Here is a 17595-nt window from a genome sequence, read left to right on the forward strand (position 1 = left end):
GCAGCTTCGACATTTTACAATTACAATACCGATTGCTGCTTGGTACCTTGGTAGCCGCATGTCCTGACTTTTCCCCACACCCTTTGAGGCTGTTGCCCTTGCTGTACTTGCCTGAGGCCATCTAACCTAAAAAACTGCCCAGACCACGCCACACAACCCCTGCTACCCGTGTAGCTGCCTTCTGTGTGTAGTGGACTCCTGATCTATCCAGCAGAACCCAAAACCCCACCACCCTATGGCGCAAGTCGAGGAATCTGCAGCCCACTTGGTCGCAGAACCGTCTCAGCCTCTGATTCAGACCTTCCACTTGGCTCTGTACCAAAGGTCTGCAGTCAGTCCTGTTCACGATGCTGCAGATGGTGAGCTCTGCTTTCATCCCACTAGTGAGTCTGGCAGTCTTCTCGAAATCAGATAGCCACCGGAAGCCAGAGAGGATTTCCTCCGATCCATAGCGACACACATCATTGGTGCCAATATGAGTGACCACCTGCAGATGGGTGCACCCTGTACCCTTCATGGCATCTGGAAGGACCCTTTCCACATCTGGAATGACTCCCCCCGGCATGGACATGGAGTGCACATTGGTTTTCTTCCCCTCTCTTGCTGCCATATCCCTAAGGGGCCCATTACGCGCCTGACGTTGGAGCTCCCAACTACCAGTAAGCACACCCTGTGCGCCACCCGGATCTTGCAGACTGAGGGGCAACCTCTGGAACAGGACAAGCAGCCATGTCCGGCCGAAGATCGGTATCAGCCGGAGACAGAGCCTGAAACTGGTTCGTCAGACAAACTGGAGAGGCCTTCCATTCAGCCCGCCAGAATGTTAAATGTGTATAACATCAGTTACATTTATAATCTGTTCACCATAAGAATAAACCTAACGTAAACACTGCATTATGTATTCCTCCACGTTTGCTGGAACCTCATTGGATTTCCGTTTAACGTGAGACTTCAGTCAAGCTGTCTTGAGTACTGTCAAGTACGATGATAAGGGTACGTTTTTTTTCTGTGCGTTATGCGCACATTGACTTAGCGATAATACAGGACAACAGCTTTACCGGCGCATTTAGCTTGGACAGCACTGGCCAGTCAGCTGGTACAGCTAGCATATAGCGACGTAGCCAGCTGCAGTACACACATAAAAAGAAACGAGCAGAGGAGCAATACAAGTTTGAATGTCATTTAATTTTTCTGCAGAATGAAATAATACCCTGCAAATCTCCCACAATATGCCCCTTATACTGTAGGGAAGTAGCCTACTCACGCCTTATAAAATTCACATCAGTCTTTCCATTGTGTGCCAGCCTAGCTCTGACGTCATAAATGTTGCGCAATACTTTAAAAATCAAGTAAATAACCTGAAACGTTTGTAGCATGTCAGGAGTAATACTAAATCAATATGTGTTGAATATCAGTTCAATAACTTTAACCATTTTCAAAATTTGGACGTTTTTCTGTAAAAATCATTGGCGCAACAGAAAAGAGCTAGAAACTTAAAAATTTATATTTAGATTCCTTTTCCATAATAATTGAGTAGAAACAGTATTCTGGATCTCACAAATTAAAATTTTAGTTGAAATTCATGATTTTCTGGTTTTTGTCTTAGAAATTAAGGAAGCAAGATTGATTAAGTAGGCGAATAAATAAGGCTAGGATGTTTAAATTTAAGTAGAAGGGAGATCCGCTATAATCATAAAGATGTGAGAAGTTTCAATTGAATAACTATAAAACTATAGCGATAGCGCATCTCCAAAGGGCAAGTTCAGAGCTCGTCTACTGCGTGTAGTGTAATTAAATTAATTCTCTCGCCCAAATTATTTGACTTAGCCACGTCAGACTTTTATAATGATTACTTACCTGTGTGCTGATTGCACATTTAAATTGAGAGCTTCATTGGCCATCAGCAAAGGAAGCAATGATTTATTCGATAACTTAAAGTGGTGCATTACTAGCCCAGCGGCTAGACGGGAGAGCCGAATTGATCAGGCGTTCCCTTAGCCGTCCGCACCGCGGCTTTATATATAAGAACGCTGTGGGAGGACGGAAGGCCCCAGTTCTCTCCAGACGCTGATTAGTGCACCGTCTGTGCCGGGAGTCGCGTAACCATGAAATCGTTTTTGAGTGAAGTGTTAATTCTGGGATGACTTTAATGATCCATCTTCAGTTTGCGTATGTCATATTTTCATGTGCCGCCGCGGGACAAACATTCTACCATTATTTAGCGTGGTGTTTGATGAACACTATCATCAAATTATGGCGAGTATTCACTTAAACATTTAGTTTGAACAGTTATAGTTGCATCAGCGCATTAGACTCTGAACTGCTCTGGTAATTGGATTGTGTGGATTCTTTTGGTCTGTGACTTTCAGAATATAGTGAACATTTTTAGAGAATCATTTTTTTTATTATGAATCCCAGACAATCTCCTAATTCCTCAGAGCTATAAGCTGTAACTATAAGTGTATTTCTCATATGAAGTGGGCACTAGGAATTCTAATTACAGGCTTCACGTTTTGCTAATCACTTTCTGGTTGCCAATATTGTAGTTAGTGAGCCAGTGTTGAGAACGGCAAAAGACTGCATAAATAATAGGAACATTTATAATAACAATTATTTCACCTGCCGCCCCACATATGTTGCTAATTGGCCGGGAAATGCATCTTTTCTACATTACAAACCAAACATTAAATAACAATACAAATTCCACCAGCCGCACCACAATTGGTGCATCAGCTGGTAATAGAAACTGAGTAAAAGTGAAAGTGATTTTTAAATATTCGGATTTGGGAGTGAAATTGCGACACGCAACTGAGTAAGGGAACAGTGATAGTGTTACGTGTGCATGTGGATGACGCAATTGGATTAACAACGCATCTGGATTGACGGAGCTGGCACTGAGCCTAGCGGCGCTGCTGGCATCACGAGAAGCCAGTTTCGCCTCACCTCAGTCATCTGCCGGAGCAACCGGAGCCGCGCCTACAGTTGCGGGCCACACAGCAGCCGTCGAAGTGCCATCTGCAGTTCAATGCGCCGCGTCGCATCAGTAATCCTGGTACGCCGCACCAGCAACGCCATACGTTGTGTAGAAGGAACTAAGTTAAGTGAAAAGCTGTTAAAAATTTTACTAACCTGCACTAAAAGACTGTCGGCGATGGAACTACCAGAAGAAACTGAGGTTAAACTTAAATCAGAACTTATGTCTGTTGAGGGAACTGTAAATTCAGACAATGGTTCAAGTGTAAATATGCATGACAATAGTAATGTTAAAGTGAAATATGAAGTATTGTCTCCTGGCAGTAGTGTGAAAAGGGGCAATGATTCAATAATAGAGACCCATGTAGTAAAGCAGAAATCAGAAATTGTTAATTTATTGGATGATAGTTTATCTGATGAGTTAAAAACGAAACAGTCATCAGAGATGGTAGAGTTTAAACAGGAGAAGTTAGATATGAATGATCAATCAGAAGTTTCATTTAGTTTTGATGATTCTGGTGTTGGAGCTAGTTTTTCGTCACCTGAGTATGATAAAAAACCAGTTAGTGAGCAACCCAAAGATACTGGGGCTATTGATTTAAATGTTATATTACAAGCAATAGCTACCAGTAATGCTGAATTAAAGTCTGAAATAACTGAGGTCAAAAGCAGTAATGCTGAATTAAAATATGAGATTGTGGCCAGCCAAACTAATTTTAATAAACGATTGGAGGTAATGGACAATACCTTCAAGGGTGGTTGCAATAAGTTGAAAGAGGATCTGGACAGTTTGAATTATAAAATTGATTACAATCATGAGGATATTAAGAAAAAGGTTGCTCAACCATTTTCTGAAATGAATAAAAACAGTAAAATCCGAGGTTGCTGAGGTTCGCAGAGACTTCGAAATGGAAGATGCGAAGCTGGAGCACAAGTTAACAGAAAAGATCGAGGCGGAATCTGAACTGTGCTCAGATAGGTTTAAAGATGTTAATATAAAAGTAAACATATGTCAAGCAGAAGTAGACACAATCAAAACTGATACTACTCATATTGAGCAAAGAGTAGATAATGTTGAAATGAGAGTAGAAAATATCAGTACTAACATTGCTAACATTGACGATAAACTAGCTTCAGTAACTTCTGGTAATGGTAGTATACAACAAGTTGTAGCTGCAAACGCCGCTTTTATTGGGTGTCAGCAGTTCTTGCTGTTGGATCCAGATAAAAATATCCACCTGCTAGATTTCTGGAATGATTTTGAAGATGTGATTCCACCAACTTGGTCTGAACGAGAGAAAATCTCATTTATTAGAAGCCATTTAGCAAGTGACGCCATGCGTTGGTCAGCTGATGTTATGTTGAAGTGTAAAATATTAGCGGAATTTAAAACAGCTTTCATTAATGAGTATTGGTCTAGCAATAAGCAAAATGAAGTGTTGAGAGAATTTTGGAGTGGAAAACACTTCAGTGTAGGCAAGGAATCTATTAAAGAGTTTGCTAGGTCATGGATCTCACGTTTGTCACATTTGGCCAAAAAGCTAAAACCTGAAATGATAATACTAGGTCTTGAAGCCAAACTGCCATGGTATTGGCAAACTAGAATTATATCTGCCCCTAGAGACAATCTGGATCGTTTCATTGAATATTTGGAACGTGTAGAGCGTGTGGCTGCCAATGAGGAGCAAGCACGTAATAACAGAAATGCTAATAACACTAGTAGTAATTTTAAGAACGAGCAGAATGGCAATGTAAACATCAGAACAGTAGGTGTTTGCCATCCTAAGAGAGGTAGGAATTGGAGAAATAATCATCAGAACCAACAATGGCATCCAAATGATAGTAATTTTGTTCCAAACAAAATTATGCAGGTAAACAACAGTGCAGAAAAGCAATGCTGTGCCAGTTAACTATAATGGAAATAAAGGAAACAGTAGTAGGCCGAGGCAGGAAAACTAGTTCCCGTCTATGAGGACACTGGCGCTCACCAGGCGGCTACATTTCCTAAGCCAGTAATTACAATAATTGGTAAGACAGAGCAGAATACTCAGACTGAACATGTGGATGAGGGGTCGGTAGCATCTAAGGATACAGCAAAAATATTAGATCACTCACAGTATTTGATAGATACCATGTTAGAAACGCTTTCTAAGTGGGAAGAGAAAGAGAAGGCGGAGCAGTGTAACGATAGGGAAGAGCTACAAAATACTGAATTGTCAGGTGAAGAAGCAGAAGAAATTCATGCTTATATTTACAATGAGGATGATGTGCTCTTATCTAAAGTGCCTGTGCAGGATGTTGATACTGTATTAATCGATTTAGGAAAGGAGGTAAGTGAGAATGTAGAGGATAGCCTGTTGGGTGTCGATGAACCCAGTAGCTGTGACAGGCACTCATTAGCGCACCATCTGTGCCGGGAGTCGCATCGCATCGGTTTCATTGCTATAAACAGCCTCGGATGCCGTAATAAGTTACTCGGGATACGCGTAACCATGAAATCATTTTCGAGTGAAGTGTTAATTCTGGAATGACTTTAATGATCTATTTTCACGTGCCGCTGCGGGACAAACATTCTACCATTATTTTGCGTGGCGTTTGATGAACATTATCATCAAATTATGGCGAGCATTCACTTAAACATTTAGTTTGAACAGTTATAGTTGCATCAGCGCATTAGACTCTGAACTGCTCTGGTAGTTGGATTGTGTGGATTCTTTTGGTCTGTGACTTTCAGAATATAGTGAACATTTTTAGAGAATCGTTTTTTTTTTATTATCAATCCCAGACAATCTCCTAATTCCTCAGAACTATAAGCTGTAGCTATAAGTGTATTTCTCAGATGAAGTGGGCACTAGGAATTCTAATTACAGGCTTCACGTTTTGCTAATCACTTTCTGGTTGCCAATATTGTAGTTAGTGAGCCAGTGTTGAGAACGGCAAAAGACTGCATAGATAATAGGAACATTTATAATAACAATTATTTTACCTGACGCCCCACATATGTTGCTAATAGGCCGGGAAATGCATCTTTTCTACATTACAAACCAAACCTTAAATAACAACATAAATTCCACCAGCCACCCCACAATACGACTAGAGGAAAGCCGCAACATATTATCATTTTTAGCTAACACCTTATGAAATGAAACTACTTTAATTTGATATTTATGAATACAAGTGGATGTTGGGCACAAACACAATTAATCTTTAGGTTCTTTGATCTTTTGTGATTTGATTTTATTATAATTCACTAAGTTAAGGTACATTAAATGGTAAATAAAAATTATAACAAAAGTATAAGTGCAGTCATGAGTAGTTAACAGTAGTGAGACATGAAAGTTTCAGTAGTTGACAGGAAAAATTTTCAGTAGTTGACGCTAAATAAATAAATTCAGTCTACACATCACAGTCAATACTGTTTTGGAATTCATATTTCAAATATTCGTTAATGATATTTGAGAGCAGTAAAGGAAGCTTGTCAATAACCTGTGATGGACTAATAACACTAACATCATTTTCATCAACATAAAAACCTTTTTTCTGACAGTTGCAAGATTTTAGAGCCATTACTTCTATTTCACCATCCTCAAACATACACTGAACAATACAAACATATTTGAAATATCTCTTCTTTTCAGGAAAAGAAACAAGAAGAAATTCATCATTTTTATAAAATCTATGCGTATTTTCTTCTTTGTTTGCTGTTTCTTTTTCTGTTATAATTGTTTGATCAGAATTGTCATCTTCCTTGACATCAGATGTCTGTGAATCACTATCAGGGAGCATACTAATGTCATCCATACTGCTGCCTGACTCACTCCATTCTTCATCTTCAGAATCTGAGGATACTGAAAATTTTCTTTTCTTGTGCACTTTTGGCTTTCTACAATTCACTGCTTTAGTTTGCTTCTTGAATTTCTTAGCAATCTCAGACTGTTCTTTCTTCAGTTTTTGTGCTTCTGCTCTCTCAGCTTTTAGTCTTTCTCTTTGTAGCTTCAGTTGTTCTTTCTTATGATGATATTCCTGCCACTGGTTGGATGTCACAACACATGGAAGTTTTTCTCTTAATCTTCTTTTCCCTGGTTTTCTTGTACTCTGTGGCCAAAATAATGCATGTTTGAATGGGGAGGGGATTAGTTATTTCCCTGATTTCCTATTAATATTTCCACTAAGAGCACACTGAGGAAAATCAGAATTTTTCATTGAATTCTTAGGTGTGACACACTGGTCTGTTACGTTAGTCTCCTCTATTTCTTTATTTTGGTTGTTGCCTGCCAAGCTTTTCATGTCTTCCTATTTTTTATTTTTGATTACTTCATTATTTTGTTTTTCATGTGGATGAACATTTCCTTCCTCCATTTTTTCATTTTGATTTGCCACACAGTTGTTTGTGTCATCAACAGACTGGGAAAGGATAGAATTATGACAATCATTTTTAATTTCCTTCCAGAGCAAAAACAAAGACTGGTCATTTATATTTCCTTCCCACACACCACTTGAAGACTCAAAACATGACAGTTTATCTTTCCCAATATATGTTTCTAGAACCTCTAATCCAACTCTTAAGTTTAATTTTTCAGCAGTGGCAGTTCTGTGAGTGGTAAGTATAACACCATCGCTCGCTGATGGAATTTTTGAGTAGTCTACAGTCTCTGGATTCCATGGAACAAGTCCAGTCCTCCTGAGTCCATTCTGCAGGACAGACGGTTTAATGAACTCATCCAGAGTTTGTTCCAGTAAGGGTGCAAAATGGATCTTCTTAAGCATTGGTTGATCCAAATGTTCCAATATCCACTGATGTACCTTGTTTTTCCAAATTTCCTTTAAAACATGAAAGACAGCAACATCCATAGGTTGAAGAAGATGTGTAGAATTTGGAAGCAAAGCTATGAGTATTATCCCATGCTCATCACAAAACTTACTAGAGTGTAAGGTGAGATGTGATGCATGGCCATCAATAAACACAATGACTAGCAATGGTGTTTCCTTTTCTAGAAGGTAAGGATGGAAAACATTTGTTATAAATTCAAAGAATAATGGACCTGTCATCCAACCTGTTTCAGATTTACCTATTCCCCAATGCTTTAGTACTCTCTCTGCTAGTTCCTGTCATATTCTAATGTATTTAAACACTGCCAATGGAGGTGCTAAATCACCATTTGCATTTCCAGTCAACAAAACCATTAGACATTCTTTCTCGTCACTATTCACTTGCTGGTACACATTTTTTTCTCCCTTCAGGGCCAACACTTTGTTTCCTTTGGGGTTCAGAAAGAAAGCAATTTTACCTACATTAAAAACTCTTTCGGGACATTGAAGAATTGACTTAAAATTGTTCTCTGTTAAATATTTATCTATCTCATCAAACCAGTTTCTTATAGCTTCCGGCTTTACTCCTACCCTGCTTGATGTCAGATTTTGTGACATTCTAATCCCAGTATTGGGATGGCGCTTCAGAAAAGCATTGTACCAAGTTTTCCCTGGGTGGTTATAAACAAAGGGGTTTTTACATTTCAATTGTTCAATCAGGTGCTGCACACTGTCCAGAAGTTCGCGTTGTTTTGGGGAATCTGGCCTTAGCCATAGTACAAATCCAGTGTAGTAATAAATCCTCCTCTTCTTTGGTAAGAATTGTATCAGGATCCATGCAACGATTTCTAGGCATCTTCCCTCTGGCTTTGTACATTAAAATAATTCGAGGAACGGAGAAACTTTTTGCTGCTGTAGAAACAGGCATTCCATTGCATCGATGGCAAGCTGCATTTGTTCCTCTGGATAACTGAGCATCTTCCCTTTTACTGGTGGCATTATAATGACCTTAATAATATAAAACATTATGTCAGAAATTCACATTACTTGAACACCAGCAGTTGACATAGTATGAGCTAGTGGTTGACATAGGGTGTCAACTACTGGATCTATACATGCAATGATAAATTTAACACAAACTCCACAGAGCTAAGCTTATGAGGATACAGAGAATGAAAAAGGTATTAAAAAAGTTGTTGGACTCAGTAGTTGACAGATGTGTCAACTAGTAAAAGTAAGGAACATATCAGCACCTGTACTTGACACCTGATCCCTGACCATACAATAACTTAAAATCGCAAATATTTCACAAATTTGCTTACTTTGTTTAATACTGGAACCATCTAAAAACTATACACAAAAAATAATAATATATTATGTTTGCTTTGCCACATCAAAAAACTTACCTCCTTATCGATTTTGAGAAGAGAATCAACGAAAGCAGAGAAACACAAATGCACTGTTGCAAACAGAAACACCCACTTCAAGATTGCTGCTAGAAAAATATGATAGTTATCAAATTACACTGTAGATGGCACAACCATACAACAACAGTCAAAACTCTATCTCTGAGTAAAGCGATATTCTAATCTTAAGAACTTGTATTTAAAAAAAATGTCAGCTACTGGTGTTCTGTCAACTACCGGTGCCTTTACCTTACTATTGTAATTAAAAACAAGAGTGATGAAAATTCCTGACATAACCACAGGGTAATTTTCCTGCATGAGCTGTGTGTAACGTAAGAGAGTATTGAAGGATTTCACTGCATAGTTAAATATTGAAGCCACTGAAGTTATTATATATAGTTAGTCATCTGCTAATCTGGTAGCTCCTTCCTTTTCTGAATCTGAGAAATACATTTCTGTTCTGGAAAAATTACCTGCTACTTTACCGAGCGAGGTGGCGCAGTGGTTAGACATTGGACTCGCATTTGGGAGGACGACGGTTCAATCCCGCGTCCGGCCATCCTGATTTAGGTTTTCCGTGATTTCCCTAAATCACTCCAGGCAAATGCCGGGATGGTTCCTCTAAAAGGGCACGGCCGACTTCCTTCCCCATCCTTCCCTAATCCGATGAGACCGATGACCACGCTGTCTGGTCTCCTTCCCCAAAACCAACCAACCAACAAACCTGCTACTTTAATAACGAGCCTATCAACAACATAATGCACAAAGCCAATTAGATGCAACATTTTCTCTCTTTTTATGACGAGCTGTTCTATATTCTGCCAGCACTCATCAGTAGTGTGAAAAAGCTGTGTGTGTTAGTTCCAGTACGACTGGCAGCTTAACAGTTTTCTTGCTTCTTGGGCCAAATCCCACAGCTTGGCTCCAGATCAGTTCATATTGTAATGGTACAGAAGCAAATGTAAAAATGCTGCATTTGTATAACGTGCTCGATGCTGTGAAAATGATTGTTTTTCATGTTTCTACGACACTTATTTACCTCTGTGGTATAAAACGATGGACATAGTTCAAATAAAGAGGATTTGGTTTTTCATTTCCGCCTTAAAAATTAAATTGTTATGTTTTCTTAATATAAGCAACTTCTTGTTAACAGTCTTTCATAAAACATCGATAATTAAGAATTTGTATTTGAAATGGATACAGGAATTTCGCGTCCAGTATATAATTAGAAACCAGAAGACGTGCATAATTCATAAAAATATTGACTTCTATAATTATGAGATGTAGGTATCTCAAATTGAACGAGAAAAAAATTGATACCAGGGAGATTTGGACCGATGCACGAAGAACGCAATTCCTGCTACCGACTGCGCTATATGTTCGATGTGGGTTTGTTAATAACTGCATTGTTTACAACTCTGGCAAAACTTTGAAGCTGATTATCTCTGTAAATTAATAAAAAAACATGAAGAACGGCCTGTTTCTCGGCACTTTCTAACTATGTTCCACCTGCGTGTTTCACTACGAAATAGAAAGCTGCCTCAACCATTTTCATACTGTGCATTAACAGTGTGACAATCAGAGCACAATGCTGCAGAGACTGTGACTGTACATGATTTTAGAAATAAAAACTACATAGCAAAAGCGTGATTAACAAAAGCATTGATGGCTGTTAATACATTTGAATATCTCAAAGTTTCATTGAACGTAACTTAGTAATAAGATATCTAATACATAAGTTGGACCTACTTCCAAGAGCGTAACACCATCAGTGTATGTGTGCTACAGCTTGTGACCAATCATCGCTTTTGTGTTTTTTTTTTTACATCAGGTTTATTCTTATGGTGAAGGGATTACAGAACTTTCTGATCAGACACAACCATACAAGTTCTGAATGTGTGTCAACAATATGGCTGTCAAAAACCAACGATAGATCCACCACTGCTGTAAAGATTTGGACAATGAAATTCCAGTTACTCTATGGATTTGCCAAATGATATTTGTAACGTTTTTAAGGTTGTCCCTAATAGCATTCCTGAAGATTTTTCACTTTCCTCTAAGAAAATGTGGTTCCTAACAACTAATCAAATGGCATCATATTTTGAGGAACATACATAACCAAAAGGATATCATATTACATATTAAGTTTTGATGACACTACCAATGTTAAAGCTAAAAGACAATTACAAACTATCACTATGTTTTTGTCATAGAATAAGTATTGCATAACAATAGGTCACCTCACAACTTTTTTATTGGCTTTCTTTTCATTTTTGTTGACATCTTTTCTTCTCTACTGAGGGTTTCCCTAAAGTGACTACGAAAGCCAGTTAGTTGTTTGATAGTGACATATTCATTAAACCTGAATTATTTGTGCTCAAAATTTTTTGATTGTGTGGACTCCAGCATTGTTAATGACATTAATAATTTAAAGTTGAAGCTGTTGCTTAATATGCACCCATCTATAAATTCCAAATAATTAAATGTGACTCAGTAGCTGATGTGTTTACCTACCTTTGATAGTTCACTACTTTTGATTGGCTTGCATTAATGGTGTGCATGAGAGTTGTGTACAATGTTGGGAAAAAAAAAGGATGTGATGAATTTCTTGAAAATTACCCTAAAAGAAATAGATGAACATTGATTCTATCATTTAATTATAAAAAATTTATTTATAAAGTCATTTACATATATGGACAAGTCATGTTTGCAAAACACATTGAAATAGTAGATTAAACACCACTGACAATAAAGAGCTACTGAGCCATGACATTAAATGTATCTTGTCCTAGGTATGAAGGAACATGTCAGTTACATACTTATGATATTAATTCACACGTCATATTTCATGATTCAGTACAAATTTCCACTTCATAGCACAAAATTTTCAGTACCGAGCTTCAGTACGGCGTAATTTGAAATTTTTACTGCAAATATCCCTTAAAATCTGTTTAGCTGCAGTATATTGTCCATGTGGTAAAAACTTTTTTCTGCCTCTACCTCCGTTTGCAGTTAGTTTGTCTGTTTCCATCTGCTCTTGAATTTGCTGTTGTTCAGATTTCCTTTGCTCTTCATTTTCCTGTTGCAAAATTTGCGCTTTTAGTATAAAGTAATGTTAGTCAGATACAAATTTAAATGAGTAAGCATTGTTTTACTTCATACTTAAAACAATAAATTGCATCTGTTGAACAAAATTAACTGTGTCGGTAAAACTGACTGATAACTGAGAATATCAGAGCAAAAAGACATTATTATGCAGTTGGCTTTTGGTATGGCACTTTCAATATTCCATGTCTACTTCCTAATACCTTAAATGATCAACAATTGCACCATGGCTGCTGAAGTTTATTGTTACTTGCCAGCATTGTTCCAGCTTCTGATGGCTACAAATATCACTATTTTACAGACTGAAAATGTAACGGAAATGGCAAATAATATAAAGGAAAGTGTCAAAATTAATCTCAGAAACTCACCAGTCGAACTCTCTGAATTATGGTAAAAAACTCAGCAAACAAATGGAAACATTCTTCTGGCTTGAATTTCTTAGGATCTTCACAGAAATGTTTGGCTAAAGAATGAGTACAAGCCTTCACCTTATTCATAGCCTGCTGAAGTTCATTACTGCATTTCAAGGCAGCCTTAAAGAAATCTGTGGAAAGAAGAGCAAAACAGATTTTAACAATAGCAAGCACAAATTCTAAAGTGAGAATAATTTGTAGATCTATTTTATATCATGATCGGAGGTATGGGATGAAGAAGTATTTATTTATCCAACAAGGTTATTTAAATTAACAGTGCCGGAAGTTGTGTTCATTACCTTTGAACTGCACCCTGATTCCACTTGAATCTTCCTTCAGCTGTGATGCAACATGTTTGACATCACTGATAAGTTTCATCACTTCTTCCTGGAGCAGCTCCACTGATATCCTGAAACATTGTAAACCATCTTTCATTCAGACATTCTGTTTGGAAGTAATTATTTTGTTATTTGTTTTATAAACACAACCTTTTTGTTAATGTGTCATTATGTAGTAATTAGCACTATTGATGCAAGTTCTGTACAAGACCAGTATACATTGAAATATCAAATAGTGTCTACCCTTGGTTCACCTATTCCACATTGCAGTCATTATATATTCAGTATGCAGTGGTACCAGTTGCTGTCGCAGAGATAAGAGTGTTTCAAGTGATCATCTTCACATTGTGGGGGTCACTAGAACATCTCGATATTTCATATCAATGTAATTTTAAAAATAAAAAAACATGAAAATTGTCTTTTGATTTTCTAGAGTTTCTACAAATATTCTTGAATGCTAAAGAGTGTTTTCAAATGGTGTATATTATTCTCAAGTAGAAACAAATGGAAACTGATAGCACATCGCTAGGCCCAAACGTGCATTTTTCGTCAACCACTTGTCTACAACATGTACTTGTACATCCACTATGTGTATCCCGTACAGGGGATACATTTTACTTGAAAGTTTCTTGCAAAGTGTCAGGGGATAAATATGATATTGCAATGCCTGTGTTATTCCGAATTATGATGCTATGTTCCTTCACCACATGTATATGTCAGAAGGAACTGACACAGCAGCAACTACAGCCATTATGAAATACAAGAAATGTATTTGCAGTTCTGAATATGGAAAACTATCAGCTGTGGAGTGGAATGACAACAATGATAATTTGTGCTGGACCTGAACTTGAATCCAGATTTCCTGCTTATCGCGAGTGGTCGCTTTGCTATTTGGCTATCTGACCCAAACTTCCATATGTTGTCAACTTGTACACCCAATATGTACAGTGTGATTATAATTAAAGTTAGACTTTCAGGGTGTTGTAGAAATAACACCACGTGTCAGCATGACATCAAAATGGAACGGAATAGATTCAGAGAAGGGGCAAAACACAGGGCAGAAGAAAACAATGCTTTTTATGCTGATTTCTCCCGTCTGATGCGATATGATCTTATTGTGGTGGATGGGCTTACGTAACTATCAGTATCACACCTGTACACCCATACACACTGAGTAGTACAGTTTGTTTAATGAGAAACATATACCTTAGGCATTGTTGTATGATTAATTTGTCATTTGTAGTCAACCACTATTAAATTTATGATGCTTACAGCACCACCTATTGCTACATTTTGTAACTATTTATTATTCTTCTGCCTTACATTTTCCCCCTTCTCCAATAACATTACGTTGCAATTTGACGTCATTCCGACCAGTGGTGTTTATTTCTACGGTGGTTTGAAAGTTTAACTTTAATTATAATCACCCTGTATATTCCTGTACACAGGAGACAGCAGATAAATACTACAGCTGCCTACACTTAACAGACAGGCTTACGCACACGGCTCTCATACTTTGTGAAGGAAATATACCTGCCCTTCAGGGTCTCCCAGCCATTTATGCCATATACCTTTACTTTACTTTTTAGTTTATAACAATATACTTTGAAAAATCGAAATGTTGTACAAATGAGATACTTAATTACAAATTTATTTCCAATTCAGAAAACAAATGTAAAAATTGTACCAAGAAAAGTGGGCCCTTTCAACTCTTTGCTAATATTTATAAATATAAGAGTGGTTAGGGGGAAATGACAGGTGGCAGATATGTAACTTTTGAGAAACAAACAGATAAATTGCAAGAGCAAGGTTGAAAATTCTGTCTGTCAAAATTTGTATTATTTAGGTCAAAAATTCGATGGATATTGTAGTAAAGGTATGGAGAAGATGAACAAGGTTCCAAGTATATTGTATATTACAAGACTCTAGTGTCAATATGATAAAAAATAAACACACACAGAGCAGAAATTAAGGCATAAGCACACTTAAATAACTAATGCTCTTATTTGTACTAGAATCAAACAGAATGAAATTCTTATAAGTAGATTTTCTACTAATAATTAGAGAGCCCCAAGCATTGCCAATTTTAACGATATAACTGTAACGGACTCTTACCTTGCCGTTTCTTTCATGTTACTCATATCTTCTGTGAATTGTAATATTTCCTTATTGTTAGCTTCTGCAACTTCTACCACATAGTGCAAGAATGTCAGCCTTGGTTTGTTTGCTTTTATTTCTAGGAGCTTTGGTAGCGTACTGAGTGTAAAGCCTGCTGCATTGCCGGCATAGCTTCCCTGGAACACACACACAGTACCTTACATTTTTTTCCTTTTTTAACTTATGAATTTACTTCTCGCAAAAGCTTCATGTTAGGAATACTTACAGCATTTATGTAGTTTCCAAGTTGAAGTACTAGTGCTAGAAATTCTTTCAAACGTTTATTAGCCTTCAGCTTATTACATGCATCTGCAACGGCATTTAGTTGTTCTTTCAGTTCAGATGTTCTTAAAGGAAACTCTTCTTTCTGCAAATTAATTGATGCACAGAAATGAGTCAGGATATATTATTATTATTAATTGGTAATATGATGTTGATAATGGAGACATGACTTTCTACTTACAAGCAACATTGCCCTAATCCTGAGGGCAAAGGAAGGTACTTCTGATAGCTGAAGATAAAATTTCTCTGCCTCTCCTAAACGATCCAGATCTCCAGAATAGGATCTGACTGAAGTCAGCTGTAACAGATAAGATAAACCTCTCAGTTAATGTATAATTTTTGAGCTCCCTGGAATAGTATGTATTGTGTGTTAATTGTGTTAATTACTATGATCTAAAATTAAAACTGTCATACATTAGGCCTACCTCTTTTTCTGTGGGAAGTAGTGGCAAGAGAGCTTTCAGTTTCTCAGGACCTATATCACCTCCTTTAAGGTTCTTTATAACTTCTATAACTGCTTTTCCTCCCAATTTGAACTGTTTTAGATAAATGTTTACTGCCAAATCTCTCTTGGTTTCCAATAAAGTGATCTTGGGAGTTATTGGTGATGAAAGTGTTACTGGAGAAGAGTTTCGATGTTTCACAGTAGCAGTTTTCTGACAGAACAGTTCTTCCATTTGCTTGAAATCAACTCTAAGACTCTTTGCTTTGCTCTGCATTTCAGTCCATACTGATTCACCTACAAAGAATTAGACTTCTGTTAGAACAGTTTGCCAGCAGTAAACAATCAAAAATCTGTGTTTACCTACAGAAGATGAATAAAATCACCATACATATTGCTGTCAGTGTGGTTATTACTACACATTTTGTGAACAAATCTAAAATTACTTAATATCTTCTGTATTTATTACAACTGTAATGAACTTAAAAGTACCATGAAGTGAGTAAATCATTATTTTTCTTACCTATCATAGAGACTGGAATCTTTGTCCAGCTTAGGGTTTTCATCTTCCGCTTGGGCAGTGGTAGTGTGTTAGACTTGTCTTTTACTGGTGTCCACAAACTTGCAGAATCTGGTAAATGTGCTGGAAGCGAATGTCTCCTATGTAACATCAGTGTTTCAAAGCTGTCACTATTGGGAATTGGAGGAGGTGAAGCTACATGATTTTTTTGTTGAGAACTGTAACCTGCAAGTGATGAAGGTGATGACACCCCTGAAGCTGATGGAATAGCTGATGACACCACTGTAATAAGTGGCAGTGGCAGACAAGGTGGAGGAGGAGGAAGAGGAGGTGGTGCTGGGAATGACAGTTTTGCTTCTGATGGTGACAACTGATGCTGTTTCTCATTATCACAAAGTTGCTTTACTTCTCTGGTATATTCCACCTCGGTCTGCGTAGACACTGTGCTTGTATTAAGGATATCATAAGAATGCGTTTTGTTAAAACTGTCAGCTCTTCTTTCATGATATTTTTGAGTGTGTGCTGGCTTTTTGTGGATAGAAAACCCAGGTTTTATAGCTTCAGATGAAAGTGAGTCAAGCGCTTCCCACACACTGTCCCTGAAATCATATAAATTTTGCCTTTATTTTACTTGAAAGGTATAGTAGTATAATATATGCACACATCAGTGGGTTACAGACATTGCATGCATAGTTATACTTATCATAAGGTAAACATTATGCCAAGTATTTCTGTTGTAATTTAAGCTCTGATAACTTACACATTTGGGTTTGTTGGATCTAGCTGTGCAAGCTTTTGTAGCATGGAGTGGAACCTGACAGCATGTGGTGTATCTGCTACCTGTTAACAGAAACAAAAAAATTAATTCATTACTGTTCTCTTTGTGGCACAATACACATGGGTACTTCTACTAATGGAGGTTACACACACCAACCAAAAGTATTTCTATTTATCAGTAGCAATAAGGACAATAATGTGTACCTTTTTGAATATTGTTTCAAACAACTGATGATGAGTTAGTTGTTTTGTTGATTCTAATTCCATCTCATCTCTGTGTTGGTAATCAATGAATGCTGAAACTTGCATCTGTAGCTCCTTATCATCAGTTGCACTTAGCGAACTCAGGATTGGTCCAAGCCCACGACCTAGG

At 37.4% G+C, this 17595-nt stretch overlaps 1 protein-coding gene across 1 annotated transcript in view; it reads right to left on the reverse strand.

The window, feature by feature from the left end:
• The window catches only part of LOC126254673 (inverted formin-2-like), a 467725-nt gene that overhangs the window by 168010 nt on the left and 282120 nt on the right, over positions 1 to 17595 (reverse strand). The window contains exons 9-11 of the mRNA XM_049955332.1: positions 15665 to 15781; positions 15428 to 15568; positions 15160 to 15338 (exon numbers count right to left, since the gene is read on the reverse strand). Of these exons, the coding sequence (XP_049811289.1) occupies positions 15160 to 15338; positions 15428 to 15568; positions 15665 to 15781 (437 nt within the window). The remainder of the gene's footprint in view (positions 1 to 15159; positions 15339 to 15427; positions 15569 to 15664; positions 15782 to 17595) is intronic.

The sequence above is a fragment of the Schistocerca nitens genome, chromosome 1 (genome assembly GCF_023898315.1).
Source record: "Schistocerca nitens isolate TAMUIC-IGC-003100 chromosome 1, iqSchNite1.1, whole genome shotgun sequence".
NCBI classification, from domain to species: Eukaryota; Metazoa; Arthropoda; class Insecta; order Orthoptera; family Acrididae; genus Schistocerca; species Schistocerca nitens.